This window comes from Lipotes vexillifer, unplaced genomic scaffold, assembly GCF_000442215.2.
Source record: "Lipotes vexillifer unplaced genomic scaffold, Lipotes_vexillifer_v1.1 scaffold274, whole genome shotgun sequence".
Taxonomy (NCBI): domain Eukaryota; kingdom Metazoa; phylum Chordata; class Mammalia; order Artiodactyla; family Lipotidae; genus Lipotes; species Lipotes vexillifer.
The window spans coordinates 513,875-526,197 of record NW_006777033.1 but is presented as its reverse complement, the minus strand read 5'-3'; the positions used below and the strand labels follow the sequence as shown (position 1 = coordinate 526,197).

General features: G+C 40.7%; 1 protein-coding gene across 1 annotated transcript in view; it reads left to right on the top strand.

The window, feature by feature from the left end:
- MAP3K1 (mitogen-activated protein kinase kinase kinase 1) overlaps positions 1–12,323 on the top strand; it is an 80,155-nt gene that overhangs the window by 435 nt on the left and 67,397 nt on the right. The window contains exons 2-4 of the mRNA XM_007450757.1: positions 30–331; positions 631–887; positions 991–1,231. Of these exons, the coding sequence (XP_007450819.1) occupies positions 30–331; positions 631–887; positions 991–1,231 (800 nt within the window). The remainder of the gene's footprint in view (positions 1–29; positions 332–630; positions 888–990; positions 1,232–12,323) is intronic.

The window sequence follows — 12,323 nt, the reverse complement described above, 5'->3', positions numbered from 1 at the left end:
CGCGGAGCCGCCTCTTGCGGCGGCCCCAGCCGGGTGAGCAGGGCGGCCGGGGGCGCGGTGGGGACTTGGGGGGCGGGCGGGCGAGGTCAATGAATGAACCCCGGGCACCGCGCAGAGCGTCCCGGGGCTCCGCGCAGCGAGGCTGCACGCCGCTCGCCGGGAGCCCTAGGGCACCCCCTTTGACCCTTCCGGCGTCGGGCGGCGCCCCGGACCTGGCCTGGGGTACTGGACGGGATGGGGGCCCGGGGCGGGGACTTGCGGGAGAGTTTGTTATTGTTTGCAGACATGTGACAGGCGTGCGAGCCGCGCTGCGAGTACCGGTTGAGATAAGGTGTGGGGGCCCGGGCTGGCTTTTGGGGGCTCCCGGAATCGGAGCTCTCTGAGTAGCCCCGGAGCGGGACCCTGGCGTTGCCCTCCGGGTCGGGTTGGAAGGCGGGCAGCCGTGCAGCGGCGGCGACCCCGGACGAGAGTCCTCGGGGGCGCCGGGGTGAGGCCCGACCCTGCGGGCGGGCGGTGTAGGTGGGCGGGGTAGGTGGGGAGCCCTGCCCGAGGCAGGGGGTGGGGGGGCCGGAGCGCGGCGGAGAAAGCGGTGGGGTCCCCGCGGCTGTGACAGTCAGAGTCTCTCGGCAGGTACCGGGGGCCGGGCTGGGACGAAGGCTGCGCGCCCGGTGGGGGGGCCGGAGCGCGGCGGAGAAAGCGGTGGGGTCCCCGCGGCTGTGACAGTCAGAGTCTCTCGGCAGGTACCGGGGGCCGGGCTGGGACGAAGGCTGCGCGCCCGGAGCGCGGCCGCAGGGGGCTCCGGGTGGACGGCTCCGTAACGTCTGTCAAAGAGGTGTGGGCTGACCGGCTGCAAATGCTCGGGGGCTTGCGATCTTTTAGGACGTGGGGTTTTCTGATTGCGTCCCCCAATGTCCTTGGGAATGAAGACTGCACCACTAAGACTTGAGTGACTTCTGTTTGGAGTTTGAATTTGGCCTTTTGGCCTTTGAGGTTTGCTTTTGGCGGAGTGGTGTAAGAGCCAGGACCGGATGTGTCAGCCATTCAGTTTCAAAGCGGTGGTGACTGCTCCCCGCAGCCTCTCCGGCGTGGTTGGGGACCGCGGCGCGGGTGCGGTACTTCCTGCTCCGTGCAGCTGCGCGGGCCGCCGCCGACTGCCGGCTTCCAGGGGACGCAGTGCTGTGGCTCCGGCTCCGTTAGAGCCGTACTGCCTGTGCGCTACGGTGTGTGTAAGGTAACTCAGACCAGCCGTTCCTGGCCTGACCCTTTTTGGCAACTGGAAATTTTTATGTTTAAGGAAATTCTTTTGGCTGTGACAGCCGTCATCCTTGCTTTTAAAAGAATCTGACTAGTGTATGCAAAGCACAAGTTTGAGAGGTATTTTGAGTTGCTGGAAATGTTTTTGTGATAGTCACCCGTTTCCCTATAGGGTTTCCTGACCTTTATTCTGAGTATTTAAAAGACTGCCTTAGGTTTGTTTCCCTTGTGAAACGAATTTGACAGTAGGACTCATTGGCTTTGGTTAATTGTCTAAAGTGATTTTGGGGGGAACTTGATTGTTTAAAACCACAGTTCGTTGATTCCTTGGAAGTTGCCCCTTTCTCTCTCCCCGCCTTAACCCCCCCCCCAAAAAAAACCCAACTAAAAATATGGTCAGCACTGTGCAATGGCAGTATTGATAGGAAAGATTTGTGACTGTGGTAGTTTTTCTGTGTGCTCTTGTCCACGTAACTTAGTCTTACAGGGTTTTCCTCTACACTACTGCTCCTGGGAAGATTGGATTAAAACTTGACTAGGATAATTCGTTGTAGGCAATTACTACAAGTGAGCTCCAGATAAAAATATTAAACCCAAAATTTGAGAGATTAATTTTGTCTGTTCTCATGAGACCGAATTTTTGGATACAGTAAATAGTTTAGCAAGTGTCAGCATTCTAGTCATCTTAATGAGCTATTGAATATAGCAGAAGAGGAACTACTGTAAAATTAACATATAGATGTTGTTTAGTGTTGTCTCCACACAAAATAAGAGGACGAAGGTGTAAGCAGATAGAATTCAGGTACTGAGTAATCATGCTTAATTTTTGCATTTTGTAACCTAGGTTTCCCCCCCCCCTTTGTTTAAGGGGTGGATAATAATTGCACAGTATATGAAATTATGGGCTAATCATTTTTTAAAATGAATGTCACTGGCCAGAATGCTGTTTGTTCATCCCAAATCTTATACCTAAACATTTCATTTATAGTAAAATGTTGATTCCCTCTCCTCTTGAAATAGTGATTTTTTTTTTTTACAATTTCCTTGTTAATGGGGTTGAAATTCATTTGATTCTATTGGTATAAACACTTTGATTGTAAGCAGTTAGTAAAATCTCAGTTGAACTTTACTTTTTTGACAGTAGTTGCATTCATACTTTCAGGAGGAAAATCTAACATTGAGATTTTGAAATATTTTTGTTTCAGTGGTACTATAGGTCTGGAGACCCCTTCTGTTTAAAGACTTATTGTATTCTTTTAAAGAGAATTCTGTGAGTTTTTTCATAATTTCCTCCAGTTTTTGATCTTTGGATGTAGAAATTTAAATTGTAGAAAATACATTTTTGTAGTATGTTATATCAAGAAAACTCATATTAAAACAGAAGATTTTAAGTACATCCCTCTTTTACAGGTTAGTAACTGAAATCAGTGGAAGTTTTTTGCCTGTAAGTGGCGCCCAAGGGTTTGGGATTTTTCCTTATATTACAGAATTAGGGGCTTTTTCTTCCTATTTACGGTCTTTGAAGAGAAATTACAGTGTTACTCTCCACTGAACAGGCTTTTGTGAGTTGGTAGATATAATTACTCCATTCTATTTTTGTAACTTAAAAAAAAAACTATCAATTTGCTGGCCCCATGAAAGAACAAGATATGCTGTACTTGTTAATGTTAGTTTTTGTTTAAAACTAAAGCTATTTCATAGGCTGCTTTTATATCCTCATAGAGCCCTCAGCTTTCACTTCCTTTTAGAAGCTGCTAGACTATAAATATAATTTAGTGAATTTTTACTAGAGGAGGTATAGGAGCATTATTACCCAAAAATAAGTTTTTAAAAAAGTTAAGTTGGTGATTTTATAAAACAATAGAGGTAGTTACATAAGTTAGTCTTACATGAATTTGTAAGTTTTGTAATTATGAATTGTCTCCAAGTTCTGTTTTAAATTAGGTAAGGAAATTAATGCATTCTTCAAAGACTAACCTTATTAAATATAATTCTGAAAAAGAAATATCAGAACTAGAATTGTTGCCAACTTTTGTTGTCTTTTCATATCTGATTTTGGCAAGGGTGACTGGTTAACCAACATTCCTTAATATATTATCCCCAATACACTATAATAACTCCGTTTTGTTAGATACAAAAAACAGGAAGTGGCTCTGTTCATTTATATTCTTTCACATCTCCTGTAGCACCTCAAGCATATGTTGCATGTTTTAGAAATGGTCACGGACTTATTGACATAAAGATTCCAAAATATGGAATGAAAGGAGTGTTCTTTGCTTTCAACAAGAACAGAAGAACCAGCTCCAGCTTGCCTAGGCTGTCTGCTGATCAGCCCTTGACAGTTGCTGTGAGCATTCCAGAAGAAGAAATGATGGGGTGGCAAGGCAGTTAATGGGGAGTGGATTCCCCTGAGGAAAAATGTAGGGCATTCAGAAGTGCTCTGAGTTAGAAGGCACAACTTTTGCATTTTGTACCTAATTTTCCTGGGTTGAGAGTTATTTCTTTATGAAGAAGGCAATGGGAGAACGTGGCATGGAAAAGTAATAGTCTCCAGAGGCTACTTAAGAGCTGCAGTATATTGCACTTCTAACCTTGAAATGCCTTGCTATATCAGATATACCAAGTATATTCCTTAGACTTGGTTGTTTTCCTCAGTCTTGGGCCTCCTTTTATATCCTGAGTCAAAAATTAGAGCTACTTTAAAATGTAAACGGGTAAAAGATTAATGTGAGGAAATGTGCAATATTAGGAATCAACCCAAGTTGTTTTTAAGAAATAGTTTAAGAACATTTTTAAACATGAAAGAAATAATCAGGAACAGAATTAAATGTTCATTTACAAATGCTCATTGCAAAGCAGTGAGATGAGTTGGGTGTTCTTATTGCAAGAATATAAGAGGTTTTTTGCTGTGGCTAAACAGGTTCATTGAGCATAGAGATGTATTTAGATACCTTTTATATAGTCACTTTTTTTGCCTTCTGTGTGTCAGGCAAGTTATATATATTATCTCATTTCATCATCGCTGCAGCCTTCCAGTGCATTGTAGTTTCTGTTTTCAAGAGGTGGAAACTCATGTGCAATGCTAAAGCCCCATTATCACACAACTAGAAGACAGGCTAGGATTCAAACCCAAGTTAGTCCCACTCCACAGTCCATTTCTTTTCACCACTCTCTAATGTCTCCATTTTCTTTTTCAAGTTAATAATCAGATTAACTAATGATTTTGAAGGAGAAAATTGTTCTTCAAGAGTCAATAAGCAATTGATAGGTTTCTACCCAGTGCCATTGCTAATACATTTGTCTCCTGATGTGTATATAATGCATAGCTTTCTGTAACCTGGCCTCATCCATGTAATACAAGTAAGCTGTGCTTAGATCACCTTATCATGTTAGGCAGGGAGAATAATTGATTAGTGTTGAGTGTTTTTTAGGTTCCTTGATTTGTGCTGTTTACATCGTAAGTGGAAGGAAATAAAGAAGCTGAAATAATATCACGTATTTATTTTTAATCATCACACATGGAGACAAGCTGTTGCAGTATAGTTAGACCCTATCCCTTGGTACTTGCTTTAGATTTCATTCATCCAACATTTATGAACCTCTGCAAGGTGATGTTCTGGGTGGTAGAGAAAAATATCATCAACGCACAGCCTCTGTTTCTGTTGGCAGATTGTAGTATGAACATGTTTCACACTACCATGTTAAGCGTTGTAAGAGAGAGAGGAATAGAGAGCGGCATCCAGATTTAAAGAGTAGTGCTATGAATCTCACCCACGACATTCCACACTGTATTCCTGCAGTGAATACAGTAGTACCTCACTACCTTTCTGAGGACTTAATTGACCTTCTAGGTTTGTAGTTAAGGGTGGTAGTTTTGCTCTGCTTTCTGCTTGTACATTTGGTCTGCTAGTTTTTGCTCTTTACCTTTGGTCTCTTTACCTTTTCTTAGGACAGATATATGCTGTAGCTTTTCCATTTCCACAGCAATGGCAACAGGAATTCAGATACAGATTAGTTTCAAACTATTTCTGCCTACTCTTAAGAGGTATATGTATGGAACTGCAAGTTAAGACATGATTTTTTTCTTTCTTGAAAGAGAAAATTAAAATGGGGGTATAGGAGCAAGAAACCGAGTATCTACCAATGCTGGCTTTAGAATTCAGACTTTATTATTAGTAACAGCAACTCTGCTAGTTAAGAAAACAACATTGGGAAATGTAAAATATGCTCTAGGATGTAAGATAATCAAGAAGATATCCTTGTCTTCATTTACTCTATGACATATCATGGTTGGTTTAGGTATGTTTGGTATGGAGAGGAGCTCTGTACTGTTAGTGATTGAGTCCTTTGAAATACTAGTCTGGTTAGTTTTGGTTTAATAGATTGAGATGTTGTAGACTGCCAAGAGCTGTTCAAGTTCTTAAGACCCACCAAGCATGTATTTCTGTAAGTACAGTCTGTCACCTGGGAATTATTAATGAGACAGTCAGACTTCTTGAAAACTGGAGGAAGTGCCTGGAGCTCACACAGTGCTGTAGTTAGTGTGTTTACTAAGTTTATCACATGTAAGCATGATGATGATGAGTATATGCGGAGCAAGGAGAGGGTAGATACTAGGCGGTGGGTGGAGGTGGTACTCTTGACAGATAAGATGTGATTATTACCTTTCTTTATTGCTAAATAGCCATTCAACTGATATAGCATCAAAAAATCTTCAAACTGGTCTTACAGCATTCTGAGTACTAAATATCAACTGCTAACAGACAAGGAGCTCTGTCTTATTCTTTGTCATTGCTCAGCACCTAGGCTAATGTCTAGCACCCATGAATATTGGATGCACATGAGTGTTAGGATGAATTCATTTTCCCAAAGTGGTTATTTTTACATAAGTGTATAAGAAGATACACTAACTCATGACTTACTGTGATGCGATTTTAATCATAATCTAGCTTGAGGCAGGTTTTGAAGACAGGAACTATTTCTTATGAGTTTTTGTGCATTGCTTGGTATTTTGTAGCAGTAGTTGGTATTTAGCAAGCAGTAGTTAATAATAATGACCAATTTTATATAATGTAAACCAAACAGTAATTAGTTTAATAACTAAGTGTAGTTACAAAATAATTGGAGCCATGTATAAACTGTCAGATATTGAGAAAATTGAGTTTCTGGTATTTGAGTGTCTAGTTATTTGGGCTGATAGGTAAGCCCTGCTGATTTTCTTCTTAACCCTGTGGCAACCCTTCCTGAATGGCTTCTCCTCGTCTTCTTGAACATTAATATTAGAACATACTCAGGCCCAGGCCTTCTGTCATTCCCTCTCTTCCACCCCCACCCCAGGCTCATTAATGCATTTAGATCAATTTTTGGCCATTCATGAATGATTGCAGAGTTTATTTTCCTAGGCATGATCTCTCCTAAATGCCACACCTGTCTACATGACACATCCATACTCAGATATCTAAAACCAAATTTAGGATTTTCCCTGTACCTTGCCCTACTAATACATTCCCTGCTCATGAAATGGCAGAACCAGAACCTAGGAGTTGTCTTTGACAACTTCTGGTCTTCAGGTGATTTCATCTATTATCACACCCCTAGTCCACCTTCCGTGATCTCTCATTTGGACTAATGTAATAGTAAGTAGCCTTCTAACTTGCTCACTCTCTCCTACTTTCTCCCTTCCAGTTGGTTCTCCATATTACATGGCCAGAGTGATCATTTTACAATGTAAATCTTATTATAACAATTTTCCTCTAGAAAAGTAAATTGAATTTTAAACTTTCATATGCTTTCCATTTGGATAAAGACCAAATCCTTAACATGCCCCACAGAGTCCCTGCCTGGTTTAGCCTGTGCCTGCCTCTCCAGGCCCATCTCTGATCACGCTCGCCCTTGTTCTCTGCAGGATTGCCTTAACTTCCTCAGACTCAGCACACCACCCTCCTGCCCGTAGGGCCTTTGCACGCACCACATGCACCCTCTGCCAGGAGCACTTTCCCCAGTCCTGAGTCAGCTCCTCAGTGTTCAGGTCTTAACTCACTGATGCTTCCTCAGGGAAGCCTTCCTTCCCTGATCTCCCAGACTGGCTTTGTAGCTCAGTGTCCCTACTGTCAGTGTTGTGATTTTATATTTGTTATGTCATTTGGTGAATGGCTGCCTTCCCTGGAAGACTGTAAAATCTGAGTGGGCAGAGCCTTTGGCTGGTAGCAACCCAGCACCTAGCAAAATGCCTGGCACAGAGTAGACCCTCGGTAAATATTTGTTGACCAAATGGATGAGGGTAATAATGACATGGCAAGTTCAACCTAGTGGATTATCTGTTCTTCCCCTTTGTCAGATGTAGTCTGGGACTAGCTAAGATGGGGTTAAATGGCAAAAGCCTTGTCGGTTTGTGATAGATTCATTAGGCCGTATCTGGACTATTAAACACACCAAGTGCCTCAGGTGAAGTAGGACAGCTTAATGTGGTACAGAGGAAATAGCTGTATTGCATGATTATATGCTGTAGGGGGAAGAGTTTGCTATGTGTATTTAGCTCTCCTGCACTTACCAGGGAGTTGAGAGAGAGAGTATATGTGTGGGCTCATGTGTGTGTGCATATATGTAAATAAATATACACCTGAAGGTGTTATGCATTAATATAATGATTCCTTCTTCCGAGTTCTCAGTGTTATCTAAACTTAGGGTACCACTTTTAGGATTTTTGTGCCAATAACCCTGCTTCATCCAAAAGTTAATTTGTTATTGATAATAATTCAACTTGGGGTAAATAGTTCACATTTGCATTAAAGAAGAGGTTTGCTAGACAAGTACTATATGAGATTTCAGGAGCCAAGAACCCATGTAACAGAAAACGATTTACCGGTGGTAACTAAACCTGGCAGCCTCCCTTACCTAGAACATGGCTTAGCACTAAGAAGTAAGTAAAAAAGGCTCTGAGCTGCCAAAGGGCCTGTAACAAAATCTGCGCTTTGAAGTTCTTTGATTTTACACTTAGAAGAGTTCCAAGGGCATTCACTCAGAATTCGCTGACATTTATTTAAGTTATTATTCTTGCAGTCTTGTCCATTTGGTGTCCCTAACATGCAGCAATTAAAAGCAGCCAATTAGAAGGCGAGTAGTATGAGCAAGAGACAGGTTCCCTGAAGGCAGCATATAAGCAAAGACCTGACAGGTGAGGAGAGAGAAGGGAGGAGAAAGGGAGAGATAAGAGGACATTAAAACATTGCAGTTGGGGCCACCTGGTGTTTGAACGTTAGGTTCCACATACCTGGATTGCCTCTAAGATTATAAATTTATTAAATCACAGCACTTTCCAACATTACTTTTTGGTCATCAGCTTCCTTATTTGTAAAATGAGAGTGATCAAGGTTATATGATAGGCTTTGTTTTTTGTAATGATGATTACTGTGGCTCATTATTGCAAGGTTGTTGTGTTTATAGTTTTAGAAAGTATTTTGATCCTGAGTGGTAAACATCTAAATTATCTGGAAGGGGTGGTCCTGTAGCCTTGTTGATGCTGAATAAATACAGTGCTGTTTGGAATTACATGAAATTGGATGCTGCTCATTACAAATGTCTTGTGGATTGGCTTTGTGGGAAAATCGTTTTGCTTTATTTGTTGGCCTGAGTCATTTTGCATCCTGCAATTTTAAAAAAATGCTTGATAGTTAATCACCACCACCAGTATGTACTGCCCTTTCTCCTAGCTAGACTTTGAGAAGTCAGGCAGTAAGTGCCAGCTTTGCAATGTTGACCAAGTTATTTAATTACTGCAAGGACTTTGGTTTAATAAGATGGCTACTTGTGAAAGGATTCTTGATGTTCACATGCTATTAAGATGCTTAGTGTTTTGAAAAAGACATTTCACAATTCTTTTTTTCTCTTTCATAATATTTAATTGGCTCTACCTGTTATTTATGGTCTGGATTTTATTGGTATTCTTAAATTCTTCTTGGGTAATAAATCAAATTATTTTCACTGAACCTTAGATTTCAAAAAAGATGCGACATATTAGTGTAGATGTTAATATTCCCTGAGAAGGTTTAGTGTCTTAATATAAATTTATTTTGAATTTTGAAAATATATTTCAATTATTCTGGTACACTGGCATCTCCACACTGTTATACAAGGTCCTTATGATTTCTCTGGGATTCAGAATTTATAGAATTAAACTTCATTAATAAAATGATTAGACAGTCCTTTTGAAAGCAACAGAAAAATTTATTTTTTTTAATTTATTTATCTTTTAACAAAAGAACAGTATTATGTAGACTGCTATACAGTTTGCTTTTTTCTTAATAGTATTTTGTTCGTTATCTTAATGATGAACATAGAGCTGTCATTTTCCATGACTGCATAGCATTCTATCATTTGGCTGTCTCATTAACCAGTTTCCTATTTTAGACATTTATATTGTTTTGTTGTTATATCAAGCTGTAGTGACTACCATTGTACCTACATTTTCATATGTTTGTGCATTTGATTTTGTAAAATAAATATTCAGAAGTGAAATTGCTGAGTCAAAGGACATGTATATTTAAAAATTTTATCATATAGCCAAATTGCCCTGTAAAACACTGCCAGTTTACATTTTTCTCATGGTGAGAGTGCTCATTGCCCCACATTCTTGCCAGTGTTGGATATTATCAATCTTTCATTTTTGCCAATGTGGTGGATGAAAGATGTTTTCTTATTTTAATTTGCATTTCTTAGCTTTTTAGCATCATAGTACAACTTGTGTTTATTAACAATTTCCTACTTTTGTGTATTTCCTTTCACACATGGGAGAGAATTGTTTGTTTTTTCTTATTGATTTTTAAGCATCCTTTGTATATTAGAATATTAGCTCTGACATTTATTGGAATTGTTTTCTTCTACTTTTGTGTTATGAATTTCAATTATAGTATTTTTCCATAAAGAAGCTTTAAATATTCCTTCAAATTTCAATCCCTCCCTTCCTTCCTCCCTCCCCCATCTCCTCCCTCCCTCCCTCCCTCCCTTCCTTGCCTTCTAGAGAGGGTAGGCTGTGTAGTGGTTCAGAGTACAGATGCCTGAGTTCTAGTCAGAGTTTCACCACTGTCAAGTAGTGTACCTGGGAAGTTACTTAACTTCTTTGCACTTAAGTTTCCTCAACTATAAAATGAAGATACTACTACTTCAGAGTTGTTGTGAGGACAAAGTGTTTGTAGTTCTTAGAGCAGTGCTTGGTGCATGGCAAACACTGTATAGGTAATAGCTATTATTATTCCCTACTGCAAGATTATAAAAATTCCCCAGTCTTTTCTAATACTATTTTTCTAGGTTTAAAAAAAAAAATCTCTTATCTGTATGAAGTTTAAGGGGTGACACAGGGCCCTAACTTTATTTTCTCCAAATGATTGGCTAGGTGTCCCAGCACTGCTTGTTGATTAAAAGTCTCCCCTTTGTCATATACTAAATTTTCAAATATTTCAAAGTTCCAGATACATTTCTTTAGATCTTATTCTTGCACCAAGGGCCTAAATTCCTGTATAACCACATTTCACGTTTTGTACGAAGATTCTAAAAGAATGTCATTGACTAGAGAGAAGAAGCTCTATCAGAAGACTGTTAGCTGTATCTTTGCTGAATCGTTCTTATTAATATTTTGGTGCCTAAAATATCTTGGCTTCAATGACAGAACCTCTGGGATAGCTTCACCAGGAGGTACAGCTCTGCCAGGCACTGCAGCTGGCACAGTGTCCGAATTGAATCCCTGTCTTCTGCAGCCTCTCTGTCTTCCCCTTCAGATCTCCTGGTCCTTTGCGGTGCTGTTGGTAATTCCTGTCACCATCTCCCTCATCACCGTGCTCTTACTCCTCTGGCTTTTTCACCCTCAGCTTCCAGTCAGTGTCCAGTTCTATTGTTGCCAGTTGTCTGCTAGCCCTGGAATCCACCCGCGCAGCTGCTAACCCAGGGTCAGGCCTCTGTCACCTTGTCCCAGTTCTTGCAAACCTTCTTCCTAACTAGCCTCTGGCTTTTGGACATGTTCTCCTCAGTCGTTTCTCTACACTGCAGTTAGAGTGAGGCTTCTATGATGCAAGTCTCATCTTGACACTCCAGTAGACAAAAATCTAATCTAGTCTTCTCATTTTAAAAATGAGGAAACTGAAACACAGGCTTAAACAGCTCAGATAGCTAATCAGTGGTAAAGCTGGGAAATCCCAAGTCCATCAAAAATAATTGGCACTTTTTCTGGAATTCAAAAATAATTTCTTTTCAAATATATGCGTAATAGATTTTGCACCTTGTGAGTGGTGGATAATTTATGTGATTTGAATTGCTGGTGTTCAGCATGCCTTCTACACACAAACTGAGGCCAGGAGAATGATGAAATGCTGTAGAATGAACTCCTGCTTACAGTATACTATACAGTTCAAAAGATGCTTTTGTATTTGCTGCCATCTAATTGAAATATATAGGTTATTATAATCTTTCAACCTGAAAATCAAGCAGTATCACTCAACTTAGATACTGTTAGTTACTTGTGTCATTAGTGTCTTAATAAATCTTAAAATCTACAATTGTTTCTTTTAAGATACTTATTCAGGTAAAGGAAATGTAACAATTCAATTTAATTCCCCAACTTTATTCTGTGTTGATATTGTGTTCCACACTTTCGAATGGCTGTGTTCTATCTTTAGATAAGTGAATTCAGAGGAAAAAAAATAACAACTTTTCTTCATCCTGAGAATAAAGTCCAGACTCCTTAGTGTAGTTCAGAAGCTCTGGTAATTGGCTCTGCTCCCCTCTCAGCTGCCCCTTCCAGAACACCCTGCTCTAGTCATGCAGTGCTATGTTCACATTTTTGTTTCCCTGGCTAACTCTTCTTTTCTTTCTGTGCTAAATGTTGTTTCTTCTGTCTGGAACACTCATTTTGTCTCCGCTGTGAGATACTTTTTAACATGGTTTTTTTTTTTTTTTTTTTCCTTGCGTTATGCGGGCCTCTCACTGTCGCGGCCTCTCCCATTTGCGGAGCACAGGCTCCGGACGCGCAGGCCCAGCGGCCATGGCCCACGGGCCCAGCCGCTCCGCGGCACGCGGGATCC